General features: G+C 44.8%; 1 protein-coding gene across 4 annotated transcripts; it reads left to right on the top strand.

Annotated features, from left to right (window-relative positions):
- Nucleotides 1-1,183: 1,183 nt before the first annotated feature.
- Nucleotides 1,184-22,828, top strand: GPR160 (G protein-coupled receptor 160). 4 transcript variants are annotated; one of them, XM_083177795.1, is made up of 4 exons: nucleotides 1,185-1,476; nucleotides 4,320-4,472; nucleotides 20,204-20,317; nucleotides 21,660-22,828. In XM_083177795.1, exon 4 carries the CDS (start codon nucleotides 21,685-21,687, stop codon nucleotides 22,753-22,755), a length of 1,071 nt encoding a protein of 356 aa, XP_083033921.1. In that variant the 5' UTR covers nucleotides 1,185-1,476; nucleotides 4,320-4,472; nucleotides 20,204-20,317; nucleotides 21,660-21,684; the 3' UTR covers nucleotides 22,756-22,828. The 4 variants fall into 4 exon arrangements, with proteins under 4 accessions (XP_083033922.1, XP_083033921.1, XP_083033919.1 ...); XM_083177796.1 differs by lacking the exon at nucleotides 20,204-20,317 and having other exon boundaries at nucleotides 1,184-1,476; XM_083177793.1 differs by lacking the exon at nucleotides 4,320-4,472.
- Nucleotides 22,829-24,229: the final 1,401 nt, after the last annotated feature.

Raw genomic sequence — 24,229 nt, 5'->3', positions numbered from 1 at the left:
ATAGCCCCTGTAAGTCGGGATTCCATCATCGATCTCCTGAACACCAGAATCCCCACTGGTAGGTCATCCGGCACCCCCTCTGCCAGCAGCGGTGCAGGAGTCTGAGCACTAGAGGTCTCAGATTTTTATGTGCATTTGCAGATCTATGGTGCGGTGGCCATTTTGCCAGTGACTTCAACAGCGCTGCTGCTGTAGATGCTGGACTCTTGTGTGGTATTAACAAAATGGATGCAGCATGTGCAGTGGGAGCCCCCTGGGACTAATGCTAATGCAGGGGGGGGGGGGGGGGGGGGGGGGGGAGAGAACTATGTAAAAAACGGACCCAGACCAGACATTAAAAACTGCATTCTTGAGCTTGTAGTGTCTGGTCCAGGGGGATGCCTGTGATAGCTGTCACCAGGGACATCAGGAAGGGGAGATTACAGCCTCCCCGTGTGGTCCGGTTTTTGCTACATGCCCGGGCAATACAGGGAGGCTTTATTCTCCCCCTCCCCTCTCCCTGGTGACAGCTGTCACATGAAGTCCCCCGGACAGGTCACCCCCAGGACCGGACACTACAAGCTCCGGAATGCAGAGTTTGATGTCCGGTCTGTGCTCTTGTCCGGGTCCAGTTTTTACCCTAAGGGCTACTTCACACGCTCTGGCTCCTGCCGGGCGGTGAAAACCCGTACGGCCAGAAAGCCGTGCAGCACACAGTAATTTATCATGGAGGGGATGGCCACAGCCCGACAGCTGTCCCTTCCAGTGGCGGGATCCGGCTGCAACCGTGCGGCCGGCCCGTGGCCGTCCCGTGTGAATGGACACAATAGTGACTATTCACAACTAATGTGTGCGGCACGGCTTTCTGGCCGTACGGGTTTTCGCCGCCCGGCAGGAGCCGGAGCGTGTGAAGTAGCCCTTACCCTGCAGAGGGTCCCATGTTCTGAACTCTAGGAAGTAAATCAGGGTTGCCTACCTCAGTGGTTCTCAACCTCAGTCCTCAAGACCCCCAACATTTTCCAGGTGACCCGGCAGGTGCACTCGTTATTCACTGGCACATTTTAAAAGATCACAGGTGGAGCTAATTATTTCACCTGTGATTCTTTGTGGAAAACCTGGAAAACGTGCACTGTTGAAGGTCCTTGAGGACCGAGGTTGAGAACCTCTGCTCTAGAGGACAGAGCGTTCTTGTGTATAACCGAGCCTGCTGCTGTCAGCCCAGTAACGTGATGGAAGGCTGCTGCACGGAGAGGTGGAGAGGATTTGCACACCTGAGGCTTTGCTGCCTCTGGGACCGCCCAGGTGTTATGCAAAGTGAGGGGTTGCGGCTCCGAGCTCACACCCGACTAACCAGCCAGACCAGTGTGGCGGTAATGACAGGGGAGCGACGTCGTGCAGACACCTGGCTTCCCACTGCAGCAGTGAGGCGACACGGCAGAAGAACTAGTGCTCTCACGCCGGTCCCTGGGCTGCCCCACCAGGTTGTGGGGGCATCAGGTAGGTGGTCTGCGCATCCCCTGTGCGCTTCTCTGGCCCCGGCTGGGTTAGGTACAGAACATGCTGCTGCCCAGTAACGGGGGGGGGGGGGGGGTTGTGGCTACAGGACATGTGTTAGGAGTCGGACATGTGTATCTGTGTGGGAGAGCTGTGCTAGGTGCCGTTTTAGAACATGTAAGCTGGGCACACACTACTAGATGACTGAGGGGTAGATGTATGAAGCAGTGATAAGGGAGAAGAAGTGGCCCATGGCAACCAATCAGCTGCTCTGTATTGTTTTATTTTATGCAAATTATATGTTACTTCAGTGCTTATTGGTTGCCATGGGCCACTTTTCCTCCTGTTCACTTCTCATATATCACTGCTTCATACATCTTCCTATATGATTTTGCGGATTCCGATGGTTTGGAGCGATAAAATCTTCATTGTCCAGTATGTAAGCACTGTGTCGCTGGTGATGCACACTTCGTGGCGGCGTCCTCAATTGTGTATACATGTTAGATGACAGAGGATATCCCAGCACAGGGCGGCCTGTGCTACGACATCAGCAAGTGTGTACACCCTTTTCGATACCAGGTCTTGTTGGTGGCAATGTCTCGCTGGGTATACATTGCATTGGTGTAAAGTAAAATGTACAATCATCAGTCCGACAAAAAGAGAAAGACATGCCCTTGAACAGCTGCTTATGGAGGAGTTCCTATGGTGATACCCGGGAAGCCCGGCGCCGCAGTATATAGCGGTGCCCGTCGCTTCCCCGGCAGTGGAGAGCCTTCGGTGCGGCCGGGCCCGCCCCCATCAGGGACGACGGCGGGCCCGGCCATGCCACTTTTGTGACGTCAGCAGGCCGGGACCGCCCAGAACAGTGATGTCGGCGGGCCCGGTCCGCCTCCTTGACGCTGCTCTCGTGCAGCGGCGCCCTGCCCGCCCCTGTTCCTAGAAGGAACACTAAAACCATTAGTTTCTAACTAGTGCCGGAGCCAGGAGTTAAAGTGAGGGGGGAACTGAGTTCCACCTCTACCATAGCCCAGAACAGTAATTCCAGCAGAAAAGCCTCTCCCAGATGCTGGCATGGTGTATGTGATGTCATGCCATCAATGCCGCTGAAGTGAAGAAGAGCCACTTAGAGGAGCAGGCTCTGTACTTGCTGAAGACTGGGTGAGAGGGGGCTTAAGGGACTCAGAAGTGGGGAAGCTGCTGGAGAGACATAGGGCATGGAGCTGCTGGAGTGATAAAGACAGATGTGTTTAAGCAGCACAACTGTGGACATTATGTGTATAAGAGGCACTGCTGTGTGAATATGACACAAGGGCAATACATGTGGTGGAATGTGTATATGATTGTGCTACTGCAGGGGTGGCCAAACCTGTCCTCAAGATCTACCAACGGTGCATGTTTTCCAGGCAACCTGTGGATCTATAGTAGGAATGAATGCAGCATGTTTTAAAATGTTTTAGTAATGACTACAGCTGTGCACCAGCTAGGTGACCTGGAAAACGTGGACCGTTGGTAGATCTCGAGGACCGGTTTGGCCACCCGTGTGATACTGTGTGTTGTAATTTTAATTGGAGTTATTATTGTCTGATAACACCCCTTCTTAGTGGGACCATTATCATTTATGGGCGGTAGGGCGCAAATTCCCTGTCACTGGTCTAGGCTCTGCCTAATGAGGTGGGGGGCGTTGTTAGGAGAAAGGAGGTATACCACCTCTCCAGGACCACTTTAAGCCCTGACCGGAGCTAGTATTAGGAACTAAGGCAGTGGTCCTCACAGCACTCTGACATTCCAGGTTTTCAGAATAGCCATATTATAGCACAGATGGCTTAATTAATTCAGCAGTCAATTTGACATAACCATCTGTGCACAAGCATGCTTAACCCTAAAACCTGAACTGTAAGGGTATGTTAAGTTCTGAATTTGGAAACCCCTGGGCTAATAATGTGTTTGTATATATAGGGAGCACTTCAATTTTTTTCCCTGCCAGATGCAACTAGCCACAGGTGCACATTTGTCAGGTTGAACGAGCAGCACTCGGAGGCAGCGATCAGAAATGTGTACTGTTTGCTCAACCAGCACTTATTCCATCACGCCCATTCCTTTAGTTGGGTTACGCCTATATAATTTGGACTGATAGTGAAAAGGCGCTCAAAATAATTGCACTGCAACAATTACAGCTTAAAAAACTATTGTACTATTGCCCCCATAGAAATAATCCTGTTTTTCTTTTTGTTTTTATATTAATCTGACATTTCAGCTGTTTAGGGTGGGATGTACATGTGATACTACTTTCAGACCGCAAATGCTGTGTCGCACACGGGATTAGGACACGGGTCCCATCACCAGAGCAACACGGCAATGCGGTCTGAAAGTTCAGACACGGCATATTGCCGAGTCGGTGACGTCACATGGGGCGGTGCTGGGCGGCGGCGCGTCATCGGTGGCTCGGGAGGAGGCAGTACTTGGAGCTGACAGTGCTGTCTCCTCCATACTGTGAACGGGACACGGGTTGCTCGACCCAGGCACCCGTTCACACTGCACTTGACACGGGTCATAGCTGTGTTCAACCCTAGTCATTACCAGGGTTGAACACCCGTGTTGCTCGACCCGTGGTGGCCTTTTCAGACCGCACCATGACCCGTGTTGGGGCCGCAATAACCCGGGTCTAGAGTGCGGTCTGAAAGCGGTATAAGATGCATCACATTTCTCACCTCATGCTAACAAAATGTTTCAATTAACATTTCTCTAAGATTATTATGTATAGAAAGGAAAATCTGCAAGATGTGTACAGTATGTGAAAGGCTGCATGTAACTAAATATCTTGTCTTGTGTGTGTGTGTGTTTTACAGATACAGCTACTTATACAGGTGTGTGTGTGTAACTTGAGCTCAGGAGACCGCATCTATAGAAAGACACCCCCTTCTCCTTCATACTGGGCTGTAAGAATGGTCTAGAGATGCGTTCTCAAGTACCACCAACTGGATTTCTTTAATTGTGCACAGGTGAGTAAATCCATATTGTAGTGTCAATAATTACCCAGTTTTAATAGACAGAAATCCTAAAAACATGACCTGCTTATAGTGTTACATTGGAGTTTAGCACACCCAGTTTAGAGAAGGCAGCCTTTTGGTGGAGCAAAGAGTATTGACTAAATTAAATTGCATACCAATTAAGTATTTCCAGGTTGCTAGAGATAATTACAGTTCTCTCCTGGTTTTTAATAAATGTCCACTGTCCCCATATTTCCCTATAGTGGTCCTGAAATGGGTGTGGGTGGCTACGAAGTACCTGGACGGCTCTGGGGCCCTAGGAGCGAAAGAGAGCTAATAGCAGAATATTGCGTCTATCCCAGTGTCCTCCACTGTGCAGGACATCAGAGAGCAATACCATGACTGAAGACGTCTCACAAGGTCCCTGCTTGAGTCAATACACTGCTCTAAACACCTGTGTCCATGCTGCTTGCACCTCCTCCTTGCCCTTTGCAGTGTGATGAATCTGCTTGTACTTCTCCTACTTGCTCTAACCCAGCCAGCAGCTCCTTCACACCCCATGGGCATAATAGCATCATTGGTAAAGGTGTAATTAGTTATTTGTAGACCATATAGAAAAAGATTGTAAGAGACCCCAAGGTACATCTGGGACAGTTCTCTGGGACCCATTGCTGCTGCTCTCCCTACACCTATGGTGGTCACACCCTTAATCATTGCTACACTACTTACTGACCTAAAACTACTATGGCTGCCCGTTTCTGCCTAATCCTTTTGGGTTATGGTATAAAACATTGTCTAGGTCTACAATCATATGGTTGACAGGGTCAAAAGGTTGACAACAAAAAGGTCGACATGAGTTGTTAATGTTTTTAGGGTGTCTGTCGACATGGACACTGTCTAAGTCTGGGGTAGCCAACCCTAGTCTTTGAGAGCTACCAACAGTGCATGTTTTGCAGGTCTCCTCACAGAATCACAAGTGAGCTAATTAGCTCCATCTGTGTATCTTTTAAAATGTGTCAGTGATTAATGATTGCACCTGTGCAGCAGCTAGGTTGTCTGGAAAATGTGAACTGTTGGTAGCTCTCGAGGGCTAGGGTTGGCTACCACTGGTCTAAGTGTACCGCTGCGCTTCCCATGCTTCAGGCACTATTTTATTCCCCCTCCCCGCCCTAGTGGATGGTAGGGCATGAAATACCGCCTGTCAGCTCAAAATTTTCATGGCGACCTTTTGACCTGGTCGACCTAGAATCATTCTGTGGTCAGTTTGGATACCGGCTTTTGATTGAGTGTAACTAAAGATATGAACTGCACTGGTGAATAAATGATTAGACTGCAAATTGTGTCATTATAACTATCATCATAATAATAAAAAACCTACACCAAATGCATTCTGGGGTGGATACAAGATGGAAAAGGGGCATCAGTGCAATCGCCACTGCCCATAACATTTCTTACCTGCTCATTGCTGCAAGCTGTGTCACCCTGCAGTGTCTGGCATGTACTGTAACTGACCAGGGCCTCTTTGAGGCCCCACATTACCAAGGCAAACAGAAGGATAGTGAAGACTGAGAGCTGGAAGGAACAGAAGAGAGATACACAAGGAAAGGGAAAAGAGTTGAAGAGGGCAAGAGGCAGGCAGAGACATGGAGGAGAGGAAGCAGGAAGAGGAAAGTGAGCCAGTGTAAAGCTGGCCGTTCATCAGGATGACCTGATCATATGCAGGTCGTGGAGAAGTCGAACGACCGCAATGGATCAGATGTGCAAATTGTCTGATCTGAGGGCCGACTTCTCGACCTGTGCATCGTAACGACGGTACGCACAATGTGCACACGATCTTTCGCACAACCCATCAATATTATGCGTTTGGGCCCAATGTTGTGACCACAGTTAATGATGCTTTGTCTAATGATTATTAGACTGGAATGGGCTTATTTTTTAAAAAATACTGTGTTCTTGGTAATCAACATATACTTACATGACACTGCAACGTCATAACTAATGTATCTATCATATTTGGGTGCATTCTGGGCTGTTTTTAGCATGGATTGCTAATCTGAGAATTTGCAAATCGAACGATTATCGAACTACTGCGTACCGTACGCATCTCGCATGCACAAGGGTAAATATGCTGAAAATGCATATGGATTGTAAACTCAATGCGACCGGATCTTGGCGGATGGGTCTGTGATGTCAGCGTTGACCACTTCCAGCCTGTCTCTGTTTTGGTTCAGTGGAAGTCTCAGACTAAATCCCTATACACATGCATCGATTTTTCGATTAGATTTTGCTTATAGAAGCAAAATCTAATCGAATCCTAAACGAAATCGAATGGTTTTTGTGTCACTTTCGATCTGCATTGGATTCAATGTGCGCTCCCGTTTTCACAAAATCGAACAGAAAAATCTACTGTGCAGCCAAGGAAATATCGCATTCGATCTAGTAAATCGAATGTGTACAATGTACCATGAATGTATATCGATTTCGATATCTAATGCAATAGTACAGATCTAATGCCAGATCTAATCTAACATCGAATCAAAAGCAAATCGATGTTTGTGTACAGGGCTTTACTCAGATTTGCACAGACAGCAGTCTCTTCTTTGGTTCGGGAATTGTGTATGGATCTGCGAGTGGATAGCGTTTACAGATTAATTTGCAATTTTTGCAAGGGGCATTTTCTCTTGGAGCAATGGCTTTCACCTTGCAGTCCATGTGAATTCTCTGATTAGCGGTCCATTCTAATTTAAGTCCTGGGTACAAGCGACGGCTGTAAAGGAAAGTGTCTCCCTTTGCACATGCTGCAAACACTACCCGCTGACTCGCCTCCGTGGCAAACTCAGGATTTTTAGAGGGGGTTTCCCAAATGTAATCCAAAATCTCTCACTCTGCAGGACATTGGAGTAAGTACACGAGTCTGGGGGAGTGTTATCCGCCCCGAAATTTGGTCTTTTTTATTAGAGATGTGCAGGTTCTGATTTCAAAGAAGGAATGTATTTGCTATCAACTGTCATGTGATTTGGGATAGCCAATAAGATCCTGCTTTGGTATCGGAGTAAATCAGAACCTGCACATCTCTACTTTTTATACACTGGATAGTGTATGGAATACAGTATTGATATTCAACAGTACAGTACAGATGGTCTATAGCAGGGATAGCCAACTCCAGTCCTCAAGAGCTACCAACAGTTAACGTTTTCCATGTCTCCTCACAGAATCACAAGTGAAGTACTGTAATTAGCTCCACCTGTGGATCTTTTAAAATGTGTTAGTCAGTAATGATTGCACCTGAGTACCTGCGAGGAGAGCTGGAAAATGTGAACTGTTGGTAGCTCATGAGCTACCCCTGGTCTATAGTGTAGGCTCTTTCAAACATTGAAATAAAATAAGTGGTCAGGAAAAGGTTAAACGTATAATAAATAAGTACACGAACATAATAGAACCAGTACTGCACTTTCTAAGCTCACAGACTCCCACTTCATGTAAAGCAGGGGTGGGGAACCTTTTTTGTGCCAAGAGCCGTTTGTATGGGGAAAAACATTTGGTACTTGTTTCCTAGCACGGCCACAATCGTTGGGATCGTGTACCTTTAAGTTAAGGTACACGATCCCTGCGATGGACCCGATTTCCTTAGAAATCAGATCCATTTTGCCGGCAAAGGAAAAATCGGGGGCATCGCGTCGGTCGGGACCATTAACATTGGTCCCGACGCGATGCCCCTGATTTTGCCATAGGCTTCAATGTTAAAGTGGCGAGCGGCGGCGGTGCGCGTCCTCCGACCTTTTCATTCCCCTACTATCCACGTCGGCGTGGAGTTGAGAATATATAGTGTGGCGAGCGCAGCGAGGGGACGCGTATACCTGTGAAGTTATACGCGTGCGCTCGCCACACTATATATTCTCAACTCCACGCTGACGTGGATAGTAGGGGAATGAAAAGGTCGGAGGACGCGCTCGCCACGCTTCGGGTTGGCGTCTATCGTGGGGTGGGGTTTACGTTGTAAAATTTGGGGGTCTAGGGAATATTTTACATTGAATCCAATGTAAAATCGGGTCCCAGGGACCCTATTCACATTTGATTAAATAAAAATCGGGTCGATCGCATCGCATGCGACCAAATCGCATGCAATGCGATCGACGCGATTTTTCCGACACGACCACCCCGATGGAAATCGGTGTGGCCGTGCAAGGAAACAAGTACCAAAAATTCTTTGGGGGCCATAAGTAAAAATTTCCCTTACAAATTGTCCTGCTGCAGCCGTCCTACGCTCCGGCGGCTGCTGCTGAATAGGACTGACAGTCTCCTGCTGCAGCCGTCCCACGCTCCGGTGGCTGCCGCTGAGTAGGACTGACAGTCTTCGGCTGCTGTTGATTAAGAGGAATCTCGCGAAAACTACCGACCTCTCGCCAGAATTCCCCTGTACTTGACTCCCAGCAAAGCAGTCGGGCGGGTGGGAGGGCCACTCAGACTGGCTACGGGGGCCGCATCTGGCCCCCGGGCCTGAGGTTCCCCACCCCTGATGTAAAGGCTCTTGTCTCTTCCACCTGGCAGCTACTGCCTCGTCCATTGTGATGTTTGAGGGCTCAGATCCACACATACAGTAAATGTTGTAGCAGAAGCTGGTACACTGGGCATGTGCAGCAGCTCTGCTCTGTCCCTTACTCTGCATGATGTGGAGGAAGCTCTATTGATCATATTATATACCAGTGCTATTTTTGTCATAATTTAAGGCACTTGCCAAGAGGAGGGGGGTTTCCGGCCAACCAGATCCACTGTGGTTTTAATGTGGATAATTTCTCGCAGACTATTCACATTTTTATTTATATCTTTATGTGAGCGTGCTGGTCATTCTTGTTATCATTGGACTGGATCATTTTTGTTATGACGAAGCAACGTACACAAGTAATTGACAAGGGCATACACACTTTCTCATGGGTCATGGTGGCAGGAGGGGGCGACGGCCGTGCTGCCGCATGTGCTTATGTTTCCACTACTATTGATACTGTGTCCTGGAGAACTGATGATGCCATGGAGTACACACAGAACTGGATACTAGCATAGTGAGAAGAATTCCAGTTGTACTTGTTGTAGAAGGAGAGCAGAATTCCATCAGCATGGTGGATAAGGAGGTAATGTTTTTGTAAAAACAAATACGGTAGAATCCAGGAATCAATCAAAGCATGATGGTTGCAGTGTCTTAAGTTGTGACATACTGTGTAACTGGTGCTGTTGATCCCATAAATGATTCCATATGGTTATCAGGTCAGTGTGCAACTGCATGCACTGAGCAATTTATTGCATAGTGTGTACTACCCTTTATTCTCTTAAATGGGATTGGTTGGATCTGGTGCACAACTCTTAAAATGTTTCCACGCAATCCGACTGTTTGCAGGAGCTTTTGAAGCAGTTTTATAAGCCTATGCTCCTGCATTCACACTACAATTATTCAGCTGCTCACAAGAACAGTTTTCATCTGATGCATCAAGGTTTTTACTGATTTTAGTGAAATCCTGGGATTTGTCTGCCCTTTTACATGGTTCTCGACTATCCAAGATCAGGGCATCTCTATCCTAACCACAAGCATCACCAACTGCTCAAGTTTTAAGGATTTCTTTAGGTACTTGTTTCCTAGCACGGCGCCACCTATTTTAATTGTATCCATCGGGTCGGAAAAATCGCGTTGATCGCATCGCATGCCAACCAAATCGCATGCGATGCGATCGACCCGATTTTTACATTGGAATCAATGTAAAATGGTCCCTGAGAGCTGATTTTACATAGATTTAAATGTAAAAAGGCCCAAAACCCCCCATTTTAATACCAACCCCCCCCCTCATGTTTGAAATGCCCCCCCCCCCATTGTTATTGCCACCCCACTATTGACGCCAACCCGAAGCGTGGTGAGCGCAGCGAGCCCGGGAGGGGCGGCGGTACGCGTCCTCTGACCTTTTCATACCCCTACTATCCACGTTGGCGTGGAGTTGATTTTATGAAGTGTGGTGAGCCCGAAGCGTGGCGAGCGGAAGCGCATAACTTCACAGGGATACGCGTCCCCTCGCGGGGCTCGGCGGCTCGCTGCGCTCACCACACTTTATAAAATCATCTCCACGCCGACGTGGATAGTAGGGGTATGAAAAGGTCGGAGGACGCGTACCTCGTGGGTTCGCTGCGCTCGCCACGCTTCGGGTTGGCATCAATAGTGGGGTGGCGTTAACAATGGGGGGGCCATTAAACATACTTTTTAACAATCTTCAATGTGAAATGGGCCATATTGGCCGAGACCTAAAGCAGAGGTGCGGGGTCTAAGCCGACAGTGGTATTCACCAGGGACCCCCGCAAGGGGATATGGACTTAGCTGCAACTGCCGACCAGGTCGCGCCCCTCTGCCCAGGTTCCTCTGTGGCTTAGGCAGGGTTGATACTCTGGAGTCTCTAGAGCAAGGATGTTGAGGGGTACTTAAACCTTCGACGGTGATCGATGGCACTGAATGCTTGATAGCAACACAGAGGGCACAGAGGAATATGAATAGCAGGAGATACACAGTATTGGGGACTGAGTACCGTGGGATGCGGCCTGGGAGCCGGAGGAAACACAATGGTGATCTCTGGGGTCACTGGGGATCGCTGGAGCGGCCTGGGAGCCGAGAGGAGACGGGCATGGGAACCCACTGGTAACCGGACGCTGAGGAGACAACCTGGGCTGCACAGAGAAGACTGGATCACACGGCAGATGGAACTTGTGGAAGCTTCTGGCAGGAGTGGAATGACCAGGGACGCTGAGAATGACACAAGTAACAGCGGACCCAGGAAACCGGACCTCTGGAGCAAGTGGGGAGTCTTGACAGGAGCTGACGCTGGAGAACTCTCAGGGGAAACTGACGAGTTGTTCAAGACGGGGAGGAGACTGTGAGACAGGCTTTTATCCCTCCAGGTAATGAGGGAATCAGATGCAGGTGAGGGAATCAGCCGCAGCAGCAGCACACAGACCAGGAAGTGAGTGAGAGCTTACCTGGATCATGTGACCCGCAATCTGACCAGGGAATAGACCTGGAGCTCTAAGTGACACAGGGGATGATTTGGAAGCAGGAGACCACGCCAGGGATTACAGACTGTACCGGCAGCTGATCTGCGAAGTATATTACCCCAGCATGCCGGTAAGGGGCGCACGCGAGCGGTCTGAGAACCGGGGTTCCTGACATTCCCTCTTAGCCTTTCGAAGGTCCTTACCCTTCGTTACCTTTTTGGGTTGGGATACCAAAATGTCGACATGGGGTATTTTTGCTTTTTTGAGCCAACATGTGCCGACAGGTGGTATTTCATGTCCTAAGATCTACTAGAGCCTGGAGGGAGGATAAAATAGTGTGGTGAGAGTAGCGAGGCACCATGCTGGAAGTATGGCGAACGCAGTGCTAAATTATGGTGTCCATGTCGAATGTATCGACGTTTGGGTAAAAAAAACCATGAAAACCACATCAACCTTTTGACTGTCTACCTTTTCCATGTCGACCCAACCCCATGTTGACCTTTATGCATGTCAACCTTCTGTGGTCGATCTAATGCTTGTTTATCCTATGATCCATACCCAGTGGGTCACCATCCGGTCTCTGAAAAAAGGGTCAAGATGTTTTCCGACGACTATTTGTGGAGGAAGAATTAGGGTGTAGAAACTACGCATTTGTATTTGTCGGACTTCCAACCAGGCAAACCAAATCACCAAATATGTTTGGAACTCCAAGCAGAAGAGGACATTAGGATATTTCCATAGATTTATATTCTTTTAAACCAATCAGCAGTGGCCGAGGTGGGGAAGATCAGATTTCCATTGTAGAATGGCCTTAGCTGCACTGTTAAAATATTTCTAAAGGGATTTCTTGTAAACTGATATGGGTGAGGTGTGGAAATTTAGCCAGAATCTGAGCCTAGTATACTGCATACAGTCAATACCGAGTAATTCCAAAAAGTCAGCAGAACCTGACAAAACCACCTGCAACAACCTGCAGTATCTCTGGATACATTTTGGATAAAAGGGACAAGCAACAGTACCCTTTGGTTCTAACTTTAAAATTGGTTTCAAGAGTAAGCACATTGGTGGAGCTTCTCCCAAGACTTTTCAAAGATGGCTTTCCATTATGTAGCACCAATAGCCTAACCAGGATCCCTCTCGCAGATGTTAGTAAAATTTGTTAAAGTGGAACAATGGTTCTCAATCAGATATTTGTATACAGTCGATAAATGGGCAGAGGCATTTGGAGAGACCATCAGTTCCTCAGAAGTTTACATGTCTCAAAACCCGGCACAGCAAACTTCTCTGCTCAGGAGTGTTTAACTGGGAGATGTCTCTCTATCTTCTCGGTAGCTGCAATTTAGCTTGGATTTCATGGAAGGACAGCAATTTGGATGAGTCAAATAGTGTTGGACCATGAAATACCTGCATTAGACAATAGGTTTTTTTTTTTTTACCCCAGGAAGAATTTTGGATTATCGAGTAAATGAGGAGGATAACTTGATGAGAAATTGATTTCTTGCCACTAAGACCTTTCCACACTGTTAGAATAGGGCCCACACTTGAGTAAATGAGGGAGCCAAGGTAAAGCAGCTAAAGATTCTACAAATCATAACTGCATCATAATAGATGCCGAAATGCAGAATTTGTAGACCACTCAGTTGTCTCCTCCTAAACAAAGAATAGTCTGTGTGGAGTGGGAGAACTCCCCGTTTCAAAAAGTTAATCCCCATACAATGAAGTTCCGCAAACAATCTATTGGTGTTCGACACTGGCAACACTTGTAACAGATGGAGTATGCAGGGCAATATATTTACTTTTATGGCATTGACCCTCCTGACCCCTGATATGCCCCAACTTGACCAAGATGAAAGCTCATGTTAGATCGTTACAAGAATCGTTACAGGGGCAAAGTTAAGTAAATGCACTGTATTCTAAACTGGTGTGAATCTCAGTGGGATAGTAAAATTCCAGTGAAATTCCAAGTCACTGATTTGGATTAATTTATTTTGAGACAGGACATTTTCCAACGGTTTTGAATCCCTGCATCGGATTAGGAAGGGAAACCATTGGGTTGGTGACAATTGCTAAAAGATCACTGGTAAAAAGCACTAATTTGTATTCCAATTCTGCAACACGCAGGCCTTTTATGTTGGGGTAAAAGGCCCTAGCCAGAGTTCCATTCATAAAATGAAGATCAAGGGGACATCCCTAGCACATACATTCAAAATTTAACAGGGTTTGAAAAATCCTCATTGTCTCAAACTCTGGCAGAGAGATCCGTGTACAGCACCAAAAAGCAAAGTTCAAACCCATATGTTTGAATAAGCCTCTCATAAATACCAGCTGATTTGATTTAATTATTTTCCAGCATTGGCCAACAGCAGCATTGCATGGAGAGTTGTGGTATTGCCTCACATCCCAACACAAAACTCACTTGATCATTATGAATTAAGACAGTCAATAATAGCTTAAATCTATTGGCAATAAGCTTTGCCATTTAAGAGGGTAATGCATCTGTATCTAGGACAGGAATTACAGGACTGAAAGAGGAAAAATGCCTTATCAGTTTAAAGTACCACATTAAATGCTTGGGGCATCATAGGCAAGAGGGAATCCCTAAAGGTATTATAATAGGATATTGGATATCGGAATATGACATATTTAAGATATGCTTCAATCAACTCTTTACTTCCTTGATTAGCCTTCTCCTGGGAGCTCTCCGCCAACCCATAAAGCTGGGGATAATAAGCATGAAACACCTTTGCAATATCAAAGGTCATTTGAGACCTTTTGCTTTTGGCCATTGTCATCCAAAATGGAATGTATATGCGTGGAAGCCAAAGCATGTAACCCCCCGGGGAATATTTTACCGGGTTTGTTGCCCCATTGAGAAAACACAACTCCTTTATTTATAATCCAATTTAATCTTATCCAACATAAGATTAAGAGAATGCCTATCCTCAGTGAGATCCACAAAGACATCCCCAGATAGGACTCAAGTGCCTGAATCCTCTGCAAAAGAGACACGTCTGCTATTATGTTGTGGGAAACTAATACCCCTTTTACACCAAGGAATAACCCAGGTCGGACCCAGGTCAGCGTTGGTGTAAAAGGGGTCAACCCAGGTCGAGTAACACTGGTCTCCTACCCAGGTCCTGACCAGGGTAGAACACTGGTTGGACCTGGGTCATGGGCGGTGTAAATGGTCCCAACCCAGGTTGGGACATCTGGGTAGTGCTGAAAGGATACTAGAAGTGCTGGACGCCTTTCCACAGTGCACTGCAGTGGCAAAAGACAGCAGCCAGGAAGGATACGGGCAGTGCACACATAAATCATAATTGGATAATTGGATGCATTATCATTTATATTATTATTATTATTATTATTATTATATTATTATTTTTTTTTGGGGGGGGGGGGGAGAGCACATGGGAGATTCGGTCTGCTGCTGCCGGGGAAGGGGCTGGGGAGAGCACATGGGAGATGCTGCACTTGTATACCGCTATGAATAAAACTTTTTGAAAAATATTTTACAAAATAAACAAGCCAACATTTTTCAAAGCTAACTAGTCATGTCTTTTAATTTTTATTTTAAATCATTGAGGGAAAGTTGGATGGCAGATTATCCTAAAACGGACATTTTTTATGTCATCCAAAGGGGAAAGCAGTGCTGACCCAGGTTCAGTGTAAATGGCGCAGACCTGGGTCACAGTGCTGTGTATGAAGCTGGGTCCAACCCTGGAAACTCCCATGTTCAAAGACCAGGGTCCGACCAGGATTTGTGGTGTAAAAGGGGTATAACTCAGCTCGTTTCCCATATGATGAAACAGAAGAGGTAAAAGGTGATCTTTTACCTCTTCTGTTTCTTCATATGGGAAACGAGCTGAGTTAGTTTCCCACAACATAATAGCAGACGTGTCAGGATTCTCATTAGAAGAAATATCTGATTCCTACAATACCAAGAACTTAGAGAGGCTCATTGAGGCTCCATGTATAGATAGGCGGGGGGTGAAATATCTTAATTGTGAGAGATGAAGGACCATGATCCTACCTGGTAAGGTGTCCGATCTCTACATTGTCAATCATGTAAAGGTGTTTGTTCTAAGAGCAGGACGTCAATTCTGGAATAAACCCTGTGGGGGTAGGAAAAGAAAGTACAATTTCATTCTACAGGGTTTCTTGATCTCAAAGTGTCCACAAATTGGTGCTCTTGAAGTGAGCGTCAAACTTTACAGTGCCAATCAAGATGGTTGGAGGATGTAAAGGACAAGTCCAGGGTAGGGTGTAGGACTCTGGTGAGGTCCCCCCGCCATTCCCAAGATACTGGATGTCAAAGCATGGACTTGCTCAAACAGACTTCTTAAGAATTTAAGTTGGTTACATTTTGGGGCATAAATATTAAAGAATCTGAAAACTTGATAAATTTTACATTTTACTGTAACAGTTGAAGTTTAAGTGATTTCATATAAAAGACTCCAATGTCTTACCCAAACTATTGTTGCCTAAAAAAGCCTGCAGGGAGTCTCAGTTGCAAAGGAATGGGACTTTTTCCTCCTGAAAGTGAGTTTCCTGGATAAAGGCCATATCATCTTTGTCCACCTGGAGCACTAGGAGAAGTTTAGATCTAAGACAGCATAAGAAACATCTAAGAATCTTGTTAGCAGATCTGGACCCCAGGGGAGGGCTAGGACAGAGAAGGGTAGAAAAGGAAGAAAGAAAAGAGACTGCATAAGCTTCAAGACTTGTGGCTCGGTAGTGTACTGTGAATGTGTAACCCAGGTTGTCCAACTCTGGTCACGTTCACTGCATAGGGAGAACCGCATTCCCGGCACATGGATATTCCCTCTCCAAGTGCCCTGGAAGGAGAAGCCTAGCAATGTCCTGGGTCCAGCCTGCAGTGGTAATGGGTTTAAAGTTGCTGTGACAAAGCTTACAGCCTGTGTTCAGTGACTCGGACTGGATCTGGGAATGCAGTGTGAAAGGGGTATAAGATTACACCCTTACCTAGAAAAATGATAATCCATAAATTCATGCAAACTGCCCTCTTCTTGGTTGTTTTGAGAGGCACATCAGACTTTCACCCCTATATAAACCACAAACCTTGCCTTTTTTATACTTGGCTTGTATAAGAAAGTTTATATTAACTTATTTATTTATATAGCGCACACATTGCACAGCGCTTTACAGAGAATATTTCAACATTCACATCCATACCCTCCCCAATGGAGCTCACAATCTATATTCTCTACCACATGTACACGCACACACAGACATTCTAGGGTTAATTTTGTTGTTTTTTGCCAGTTAACCTACCAGTATATTTTTGGAATGTGGGAGGAAACCCACGCAAGTACGGTGGGAATATACAAACTCCGTACAATTAGGGCCAGGGTGGGAATTGAACCCGTGACTTCAGTGCTATGAGGCAGTAATGCTAACCATTACACAATCCGTGCTGTCCCAGTCTTAACTTTGCTTTTATCATACCCAGATTTCAGATAAAGTTTATTATAAGGTGGATATATTTTCACATGAAATACTTCCTCTTTGTATTCACAATTATGTGTTTATATTCCTTTAGGCAAAATACCTGGTTGGTTGATGGAATTCGTGATTGTGGCATTATTGGTTTTAGAACAGTTGGAACAAAATCTGTGCTTTCATTACCATTTGTGCAAGTTTGACATACAGTATTTATCTCCTTATGTTTGGGGAAGAGGTGACTTTCAACTGGTCTACAAATAATTTCCAAAAAGCCATTCACAATCCCCTTTAATTCTTAATGAACCCATACTTTTTCATGTCAGGAATGTAGCTTGTGGAAAAGAAGCGGTAACTTTAAGACCTAGGCCCCCATTTATCATTGATCGCATTTACAATGCGATCTGAGCGGAATATTACCGGCCAGGATCGCATTGTAAAATGCGATCATTTCGCCCCAATGTATGACCTGCCAGAGCGCAGGGACAGGGCCCGTCCATAGGCGTGCGCACAGGGGGTGCCAGGGGTGCACAGGCACCTCCTAATGACCGGCAATTGCAACACCTCTAATGACTGTCAGCGACAGTGCCCCCTCCCCCGGCTGGCTAGCAGTACCTGGGCTGGCCTGGCTGCAGTGGCTGGGCTCCTTCAGCACAAGTTTTTTTTAAAGGGGCAGTGGCCACGGAGGTCCGTGATTAGGCCACGCCCCTGACATGTCCTGTGCTCGGGTGGAGAGAGTGGAGACGGACTAGTGAAGCTGCAGCCTAGTACCTAGTGAACTGTGGCAGGCTGGCTCCTGGCTAAAGCCTGCAAGTAATGTGTGCAGAGACTGGGGACAAGTGAATAAGGTTGTGTGTGACATATACAGTGAGGGAGTGCGCTGTGTGTGAGAATGCAGTGAGGGGAACAAGGATCGTTCACTAAGTAGCAATGGTGCACCCCCTAAGGAAATGGGCTGCGCACGCCTATGGGCCCGTCCCTGAGATGCCTGGAGCCGGAAGCCGGGGGGACTGCGCATGTGCGGTTATGCGCTGACCCCCCCCCCCGCTGACCGCACTGCCGCTCTGGCAGTGCGATATGTAACCATAGGCTACAATGGGCTATTGTCATATCAGAATGGCGATAGCCCAGGGCTGCGATGCCGAGCTGCCCGATGTTGATACATCGGGCAGCTTCGCATCCCGCATAGAAACCTATGGGGGATGCTGCAGGGGGGGATCCTAGCAGGGATCGGAGATTCCCCTTTAATACATTTAGGTGATACTTAATATTTGCGATTAACCCCCGAAAACGGATGTTTTCGGGGATTTAGCCGAAAAATATTGCTTGATAAATAGGCCAGCTAGCCTTTTAACTTGACAGCCTCAGAAAAGACCCGGTCTACTCTGTGCTTTGTCTATAAAAGCCCATAAGTTGTTCAGAAGCCCACTCTAGAACACACACACACACACACACCCACTATTTTAGTTTCTTAAATATAAGGCTGATAAAACTAAACCCGAGACAGACCTAATCCTAGTTATTAATACCCCTTTCAGACATACCACTCAGGAATTTCCCTACTCAGACCGGGGATTTTCTTTTCTGTTTTTTTGACCCAATATCACACTACTTCACAGACCCAGGAAATTCCTGGGTTGGCCCCTTTCAGACATAAGATGGTTTTCCTAGATTTAAGGCAGTGTCCTCCATAAGGAGACTGTTTGCAGGCACATAATAATAAGGTCATTCAAATGTGACAGCCCTAAATGGACTGGGTGTGGTTTACAATTGTAAATAATTTACATTCCATGTATCATATACCAATAAAAATACTATACCAGGTTTCCTTTTCAAACCCTTTTTATTCAAATAAGATTTTTGTTCAAATATTAAAAAAATAGTGAAAGTCTTCAACTTATATCTTGTAAACAAGGCTTTTCACTATATGCCATCTGCACTGTGCTCTGTCACTCTCCAGCTATCAGCAGGCATCATGTGGCCCTTCCTGGCCAACTAAAACAGCCAGAGAGTAAATTCCCAGGTCACATCTTTCATACTTACCCCAGGTAACCAAACCGGGAAGAAATACCTGGAAAAAAATTTCAGGTCAAATACAAGCTTGTGGACCCGGGACCACCATGCTGGGTACATAACCAAATCCTAGGTTGCTGTGCGTTCATGTGCAAAAACCTGGGAGTTTAATAAAATGCTTCCTTATTTAAAGTGTGGCAGGTTATCATAGTATTTTGAAACAAGCATCATTTATAGAGGTCAATTTATTGGGTCAAATATTGGGTCCGACGGGTGGGAGGTGCCATTCAGGTGCCGTTTTCATGAGTTTAAACACCGGCAACAGCACCCGATTCAGGTCAATCTTGCACCCTTCGCTGGGCCGAATTCACTTAAAATTGCTAGCACCCGTATGGAGGTGCGAGCGCTTTTAAACGAATTCAGTGGGCCCGGTGCCGTGATGATTCGCACTTGCAAATTATCTGCACCAAATAGGATGGACCCCATACATTGTCAAATTAAAGCTACTCTGTATGAACTATAAGTACAACATAGCTGTTGAGCATATCTATCAGAATAATTGTATACAATGTTAGAACTTTCTTGTGTGCATTTTATGTGGTCTAGCAATTGTGGCTTTCTTCTTGAAAGAGAAGACCATGTTGCTATTTATATGAAAAAGGCAATTCACAGGAAATATTACTATAAGGTCAAATATGAACACTCACTACACTAAGATGATCATACATTTGAGATTAGTGAATTTCACATCACAACAAAATATTATGTACAGTATGTGGAACTCCTCCAAACTTTGTGTGATAACATGCTATAACAAGAATCTCGTCTAGGTAATTTAACCTGCGAAAAATGACTTTTCTGTTACCTTTTAACCACACAACAGTGATAAAATCTGTATTTTAAATTACACCTTTTTTTTTCTTTTTGGAAACCTTTCTAACATTTACGATCCTATTTTTGTCAGGTATGAATTTTTTACATGACGATCTCTCCCTCTCTCGACTCTAATAAAAGTTGCATAGCTTCTAAAGGTCTGTTGATACTTCTCCATTACCTTAGCAGAATGGCAGTTCCACAGATATGAAGATTACCCTCCATGATAACCCAGAAAAAAAAAAAAAAACGTTCTACCAACCTGATTTATACACTGATTCATTATTCTACCTGATCACAAAATTAGACCATTCCTTTCTTACAAGTGAAGCTCTGGATAAGGCCAAGTCCAACCTTTTTTTTTTTTTTCACAGGACTGGTGGGGACCTCCACAACTGGTCATGAATCACAAGCATCCCACAAGCAGTACAGTGAGCAAGGCCTGTACCCACCTTTTGTCATTTAGGATTATGAAAAATACAAAAATGGTACAAACTACTCTTCCCTCTTGTTTAACCTTAGAAATACTCCATTTTTTTAAACATTTTTATGAAATATACATTAAGAAGATAGTTCCACAAAACACATTATACTAAGTATTTAAACAATAAAAATAAAGAGAATACATAAATATTTAATTCGATTTTTAATTAAAAAAAAATTCCGATATTTTTCCCCAGACTTCCATCCACAGGAAGTCCCTGGGAGAAGTGGAATAAGAAGAGCTTTACAGAAGCCTTAAGTGATTTACCATTCAGGTGTTTGGACAGTGTGCTAATTCTCCTCCAGGCCGCCTTATAGTCAGCCTTCCCTTTCTGTTTATGGTAGGCCTTGGATACTTCTCACTATTTTGACCCTTTCAGTAAGGTGTGAGGAGCATGTCACAAAAAATTCACCCCTCCTTAAAGTAGGCAGAAGGCCCTGGTCTGGACACCTTTCCTGCTTCCGCAAGACCTACTCTGTAATGGTTAGGTTAGATCCAAGGTGGAGAAAGGACCTCTGATGTTACAGGCGTAGGAGAAAGGTCTGAATATGGGAGCCCAAATGGACCCATGCTGGCTTGCAACATTGTGGGTTACTAAAGGCAATAGGCGGTGGCATGGATAGTGGCCACAGGCCTCCCTCCTTTATCCAATTTGGATCTAGCAACTACCAATCTTGTAATAGACAGCAGCTATGCTTGCATATGGGTCTCTCAAAATAATATATGCAAGCAGCAAAAATTACCTAATAATTCAATGTAGCGCTCAGGCCTGCGCATCAGGTCGAAATTTTAAGTAAATTACATACAATTGGACACTTTTCAGCCTGGTGCATCAAAATTGTGTAGAAAAGGACCAAATTGTATTTGTGTATGGCCACCTTTTCTTCCTTCCCAGAAAGAATGCTACCTAGCCTGTCAGACCTCTACCCTCCCAATTGTGCAATGCACACTGAAATTAAAGATTTTAAGGTTTATGAGAACTAGAGAATGAATTCTTCCACATATAGGATCGTATTACTTTTCAATTATCGTAGTTTCTCTTTTCTCTGTATTTATTGAAAGAGTTGGCACAAACCTGTGTAAATGGAAAAAAAAAAATCCTTATCTGTTTTTCTCAAATTTGATTCTTGTATGATGCCCACTTCCAGTATTACTATTTTCTTAATAAAAAATAAACAAATGACAGGATAAATTGCCATTAAAACTCATTGAAGCAACAAATCTGTCTCCACTACAGGTGATCAATAAATATAGCAATTTGTGTTACCGTTCTTACCCTGTCCCGTAAAAATTGTATGTTTATGGTTGTACTGAAACACTAACATATCAATTGTTTGTTGTTCCAGGAAGAAGCTGCTTGTAGAGGACACCATGTATGCCACCATGTCTAATATGATCGTCTACTTCCTTGCTGCAAACCGTTCTGACCTGGATACAATGAATGGGCATACAGTGCTGTTCACAGACTTAGAACTGCTTGGGCCCAGCTGCATATTGATCCTGATACTAACTGGAAAAGTGCTCCTGAACATATTTATATTTTGGGCAAGGCAAAAGAATGTGCGTGCCAGCTTCCTGGGCTATTCTTGCATCGCACTGGCTATTACAGACTTTACCCTTTTATTTGCAATTTCGGCTGTTCACTACTTTCAGGATTTTACAGTTTTAGGTGTCCGGTTCACCAGTTACCATATTTGTCTGTTTACACAGATAATATCTCGCACTTATGGTCTCTTGCATCTTCCAATTTTCTTGGTATCTGGTGTGGATTACTATTTGACTATTGTAAAGTCCAAAAGAATTATATGGATTTGGCCTGGACCACTGTACACTATTTGTGTCCTCCTATTATGGACTGCAGCATTTACCTATGTCCTGCAGTCTCCTTATGAATCTCTAATGTTGGACAATGAGCCACCTACAGACAAGTGCGATTTATACAGCAGCAGCCAAAGTTTTTTCTTGTCTCTTGCCTTTGCCATCACCATTTTATTAGTGTTTGCATTCTGCTGCTGTGAAATGGTTACCTTAATCAAATCGCTGAAGGTGATATCATATGGTGAAAGCACCGCCATACTATTGTCCTTCCCGCCTGCAGACAAATGGCCAGTCCAAAGGAGAAGATCTTTCACAGCCGCTCTTCTGTTCTCATTTTTGAGCTCCTGGGCCCCGTTTCTGGTTCTTCAAATATTCATATCTGCTTTGTGTGCTCACATCCCAGGATACATGGATATGAATGTCCCCTGGCTTTATTATATGAACAGTCTTCTAATAGGAGTTGCTTTTGGACTTAAATATCCCAAACTACAAGTGACTGAGAAGACTTTTTCCACTGACCCATTTATTGGCTGGAAATACTGTATTCTGCCGTTTATAAATGCCGAAAAGAAAGAAGACCATGTTTTCCTGAATGACTTGCCATCTGCAATCCATGTCCTTTAATGTTTTGTTTTTGTCTTTGTCTTTTTAAATGTAAGCTTTTAAGTTATACACAATAAAACTGTTCTTAAGATCAGATAGATGGCAACTTTTTCCTGATTATATATAAAATACATATTAGGAAATATGGATATTAAAAGCCAATAAGGCATTCAATGCTAGTCACCCCCCTTGTATGAGTGTATATGAGAGAAATATTGGACTCTTATAAATGCCGGGATAGACACTATCTCTTTTTTTTATAGACTTCCTGGATTATGTAATAGGTTTCAAGACTAACCGGTTGCATAGTCTTGTAAAGCAAAACTAGATCTTACCTGAGTGAGAGAATGTGTACCGACGGCAAAGCATCACTTTGGTTATGCATGGCATCTCCACCTGCAGTGCTAAATTCAGGGCGTGCTGACAAAATAAATGTGGTGGTTATGGTTTCGTTTTTAATACGAATAATTTTAGACCAATTAAAATAATTATCTTTATACTGTACATTGATTTGAACTTTTCCTGGAACGCAGCGTTTAACATTAGCCTGGAGAATCTATTTTAACCCTTTGAGTGCTAAGTAAGCGTCAAAATAGGTGCGAAATTTGCCAAGCAAACATTGTTTATTCACCATAATGACCTGTAATATTCACCTTTTTATATAGGAAATATAATTTTTTTTTTCTTACATTTATTTTTAATTTCTATAACATGTGAGCGATGCTGGCATTTTTAATGGATATTTTGAACATCTCACAGCCATCGTTTTTTATTTTTAAAATAACAATAGTTCTCATGTGCTACAACCATATTGGTGATCCACTTGGCCAATGGCTGAATACTAGCATAATACAACTGCAGGAAGCAATTGTTTTTTATTTCCTTCATTTTATTTACCAAAGTATAACTCAAACAGAGAATGTTATACTGAGCAATATATGGCTGAGCAATATATTGCTCAGTTTCTCCTTTTCATCAGCGACCAGAGATGGTTGCTGATGAAAGGGAACCTCTGCAGGCTGTGCCGCAGAGGTAATCAGCTGGTCGTAATCCAAAATCTCCCACATTGGAGTAACAGCCCTGAAAATTGGTATTTTTATACACTGGATACTGTATGGAATACAGTATTAATATTTAACAGTACAGATAGTCTAAAGTATAGGCTGTTTCAAACATTTTAGTGGTCAGGAAATATTTAAACATATAATAAATAAATACAAAAACCTAATCGAGACAAGTACTGTACTTTCTAAGCTCACAATCCCCCACTTCGGGATGCGGTCATTATGCCAGCGGTCAAAATACCAACGCCGGAATCCCGACCGCCGCAATGCCAGCACTTTTTCCCTCTATGGGTGTCTACGATACCCACAGAGGGAGAATAAAATAGTGTGCTGAACGTAGCGAGGCACCGGGCCCACTGTGTGGCGAGCGCAGCAAGCCCGCAAGGGGGGGCGAACCACGGCTTCCCCGTTGTCAGCATTGCGGCGGTCGG

The sequence above is a fragment of the Crinia signifera genome, chromosome 3 (genome assembly GCF_055691185.1).
Source record: "Crinia signifera chromosome 3, ASM5569118v1, whole genome shotgun sequence".
NCBI classification, from domain to species: domain Eukaryota; kingdom Metazoa; phylum Chordata; class Amphibia; order Anura; family Myobatrachidae; genus Crinia; species Crinia signifera.
The sequence above is the reverse complement of the archived record's forward strand: the minus strand, read 5'-3'. Positions and strand labels throughout refer to the sequence as shown.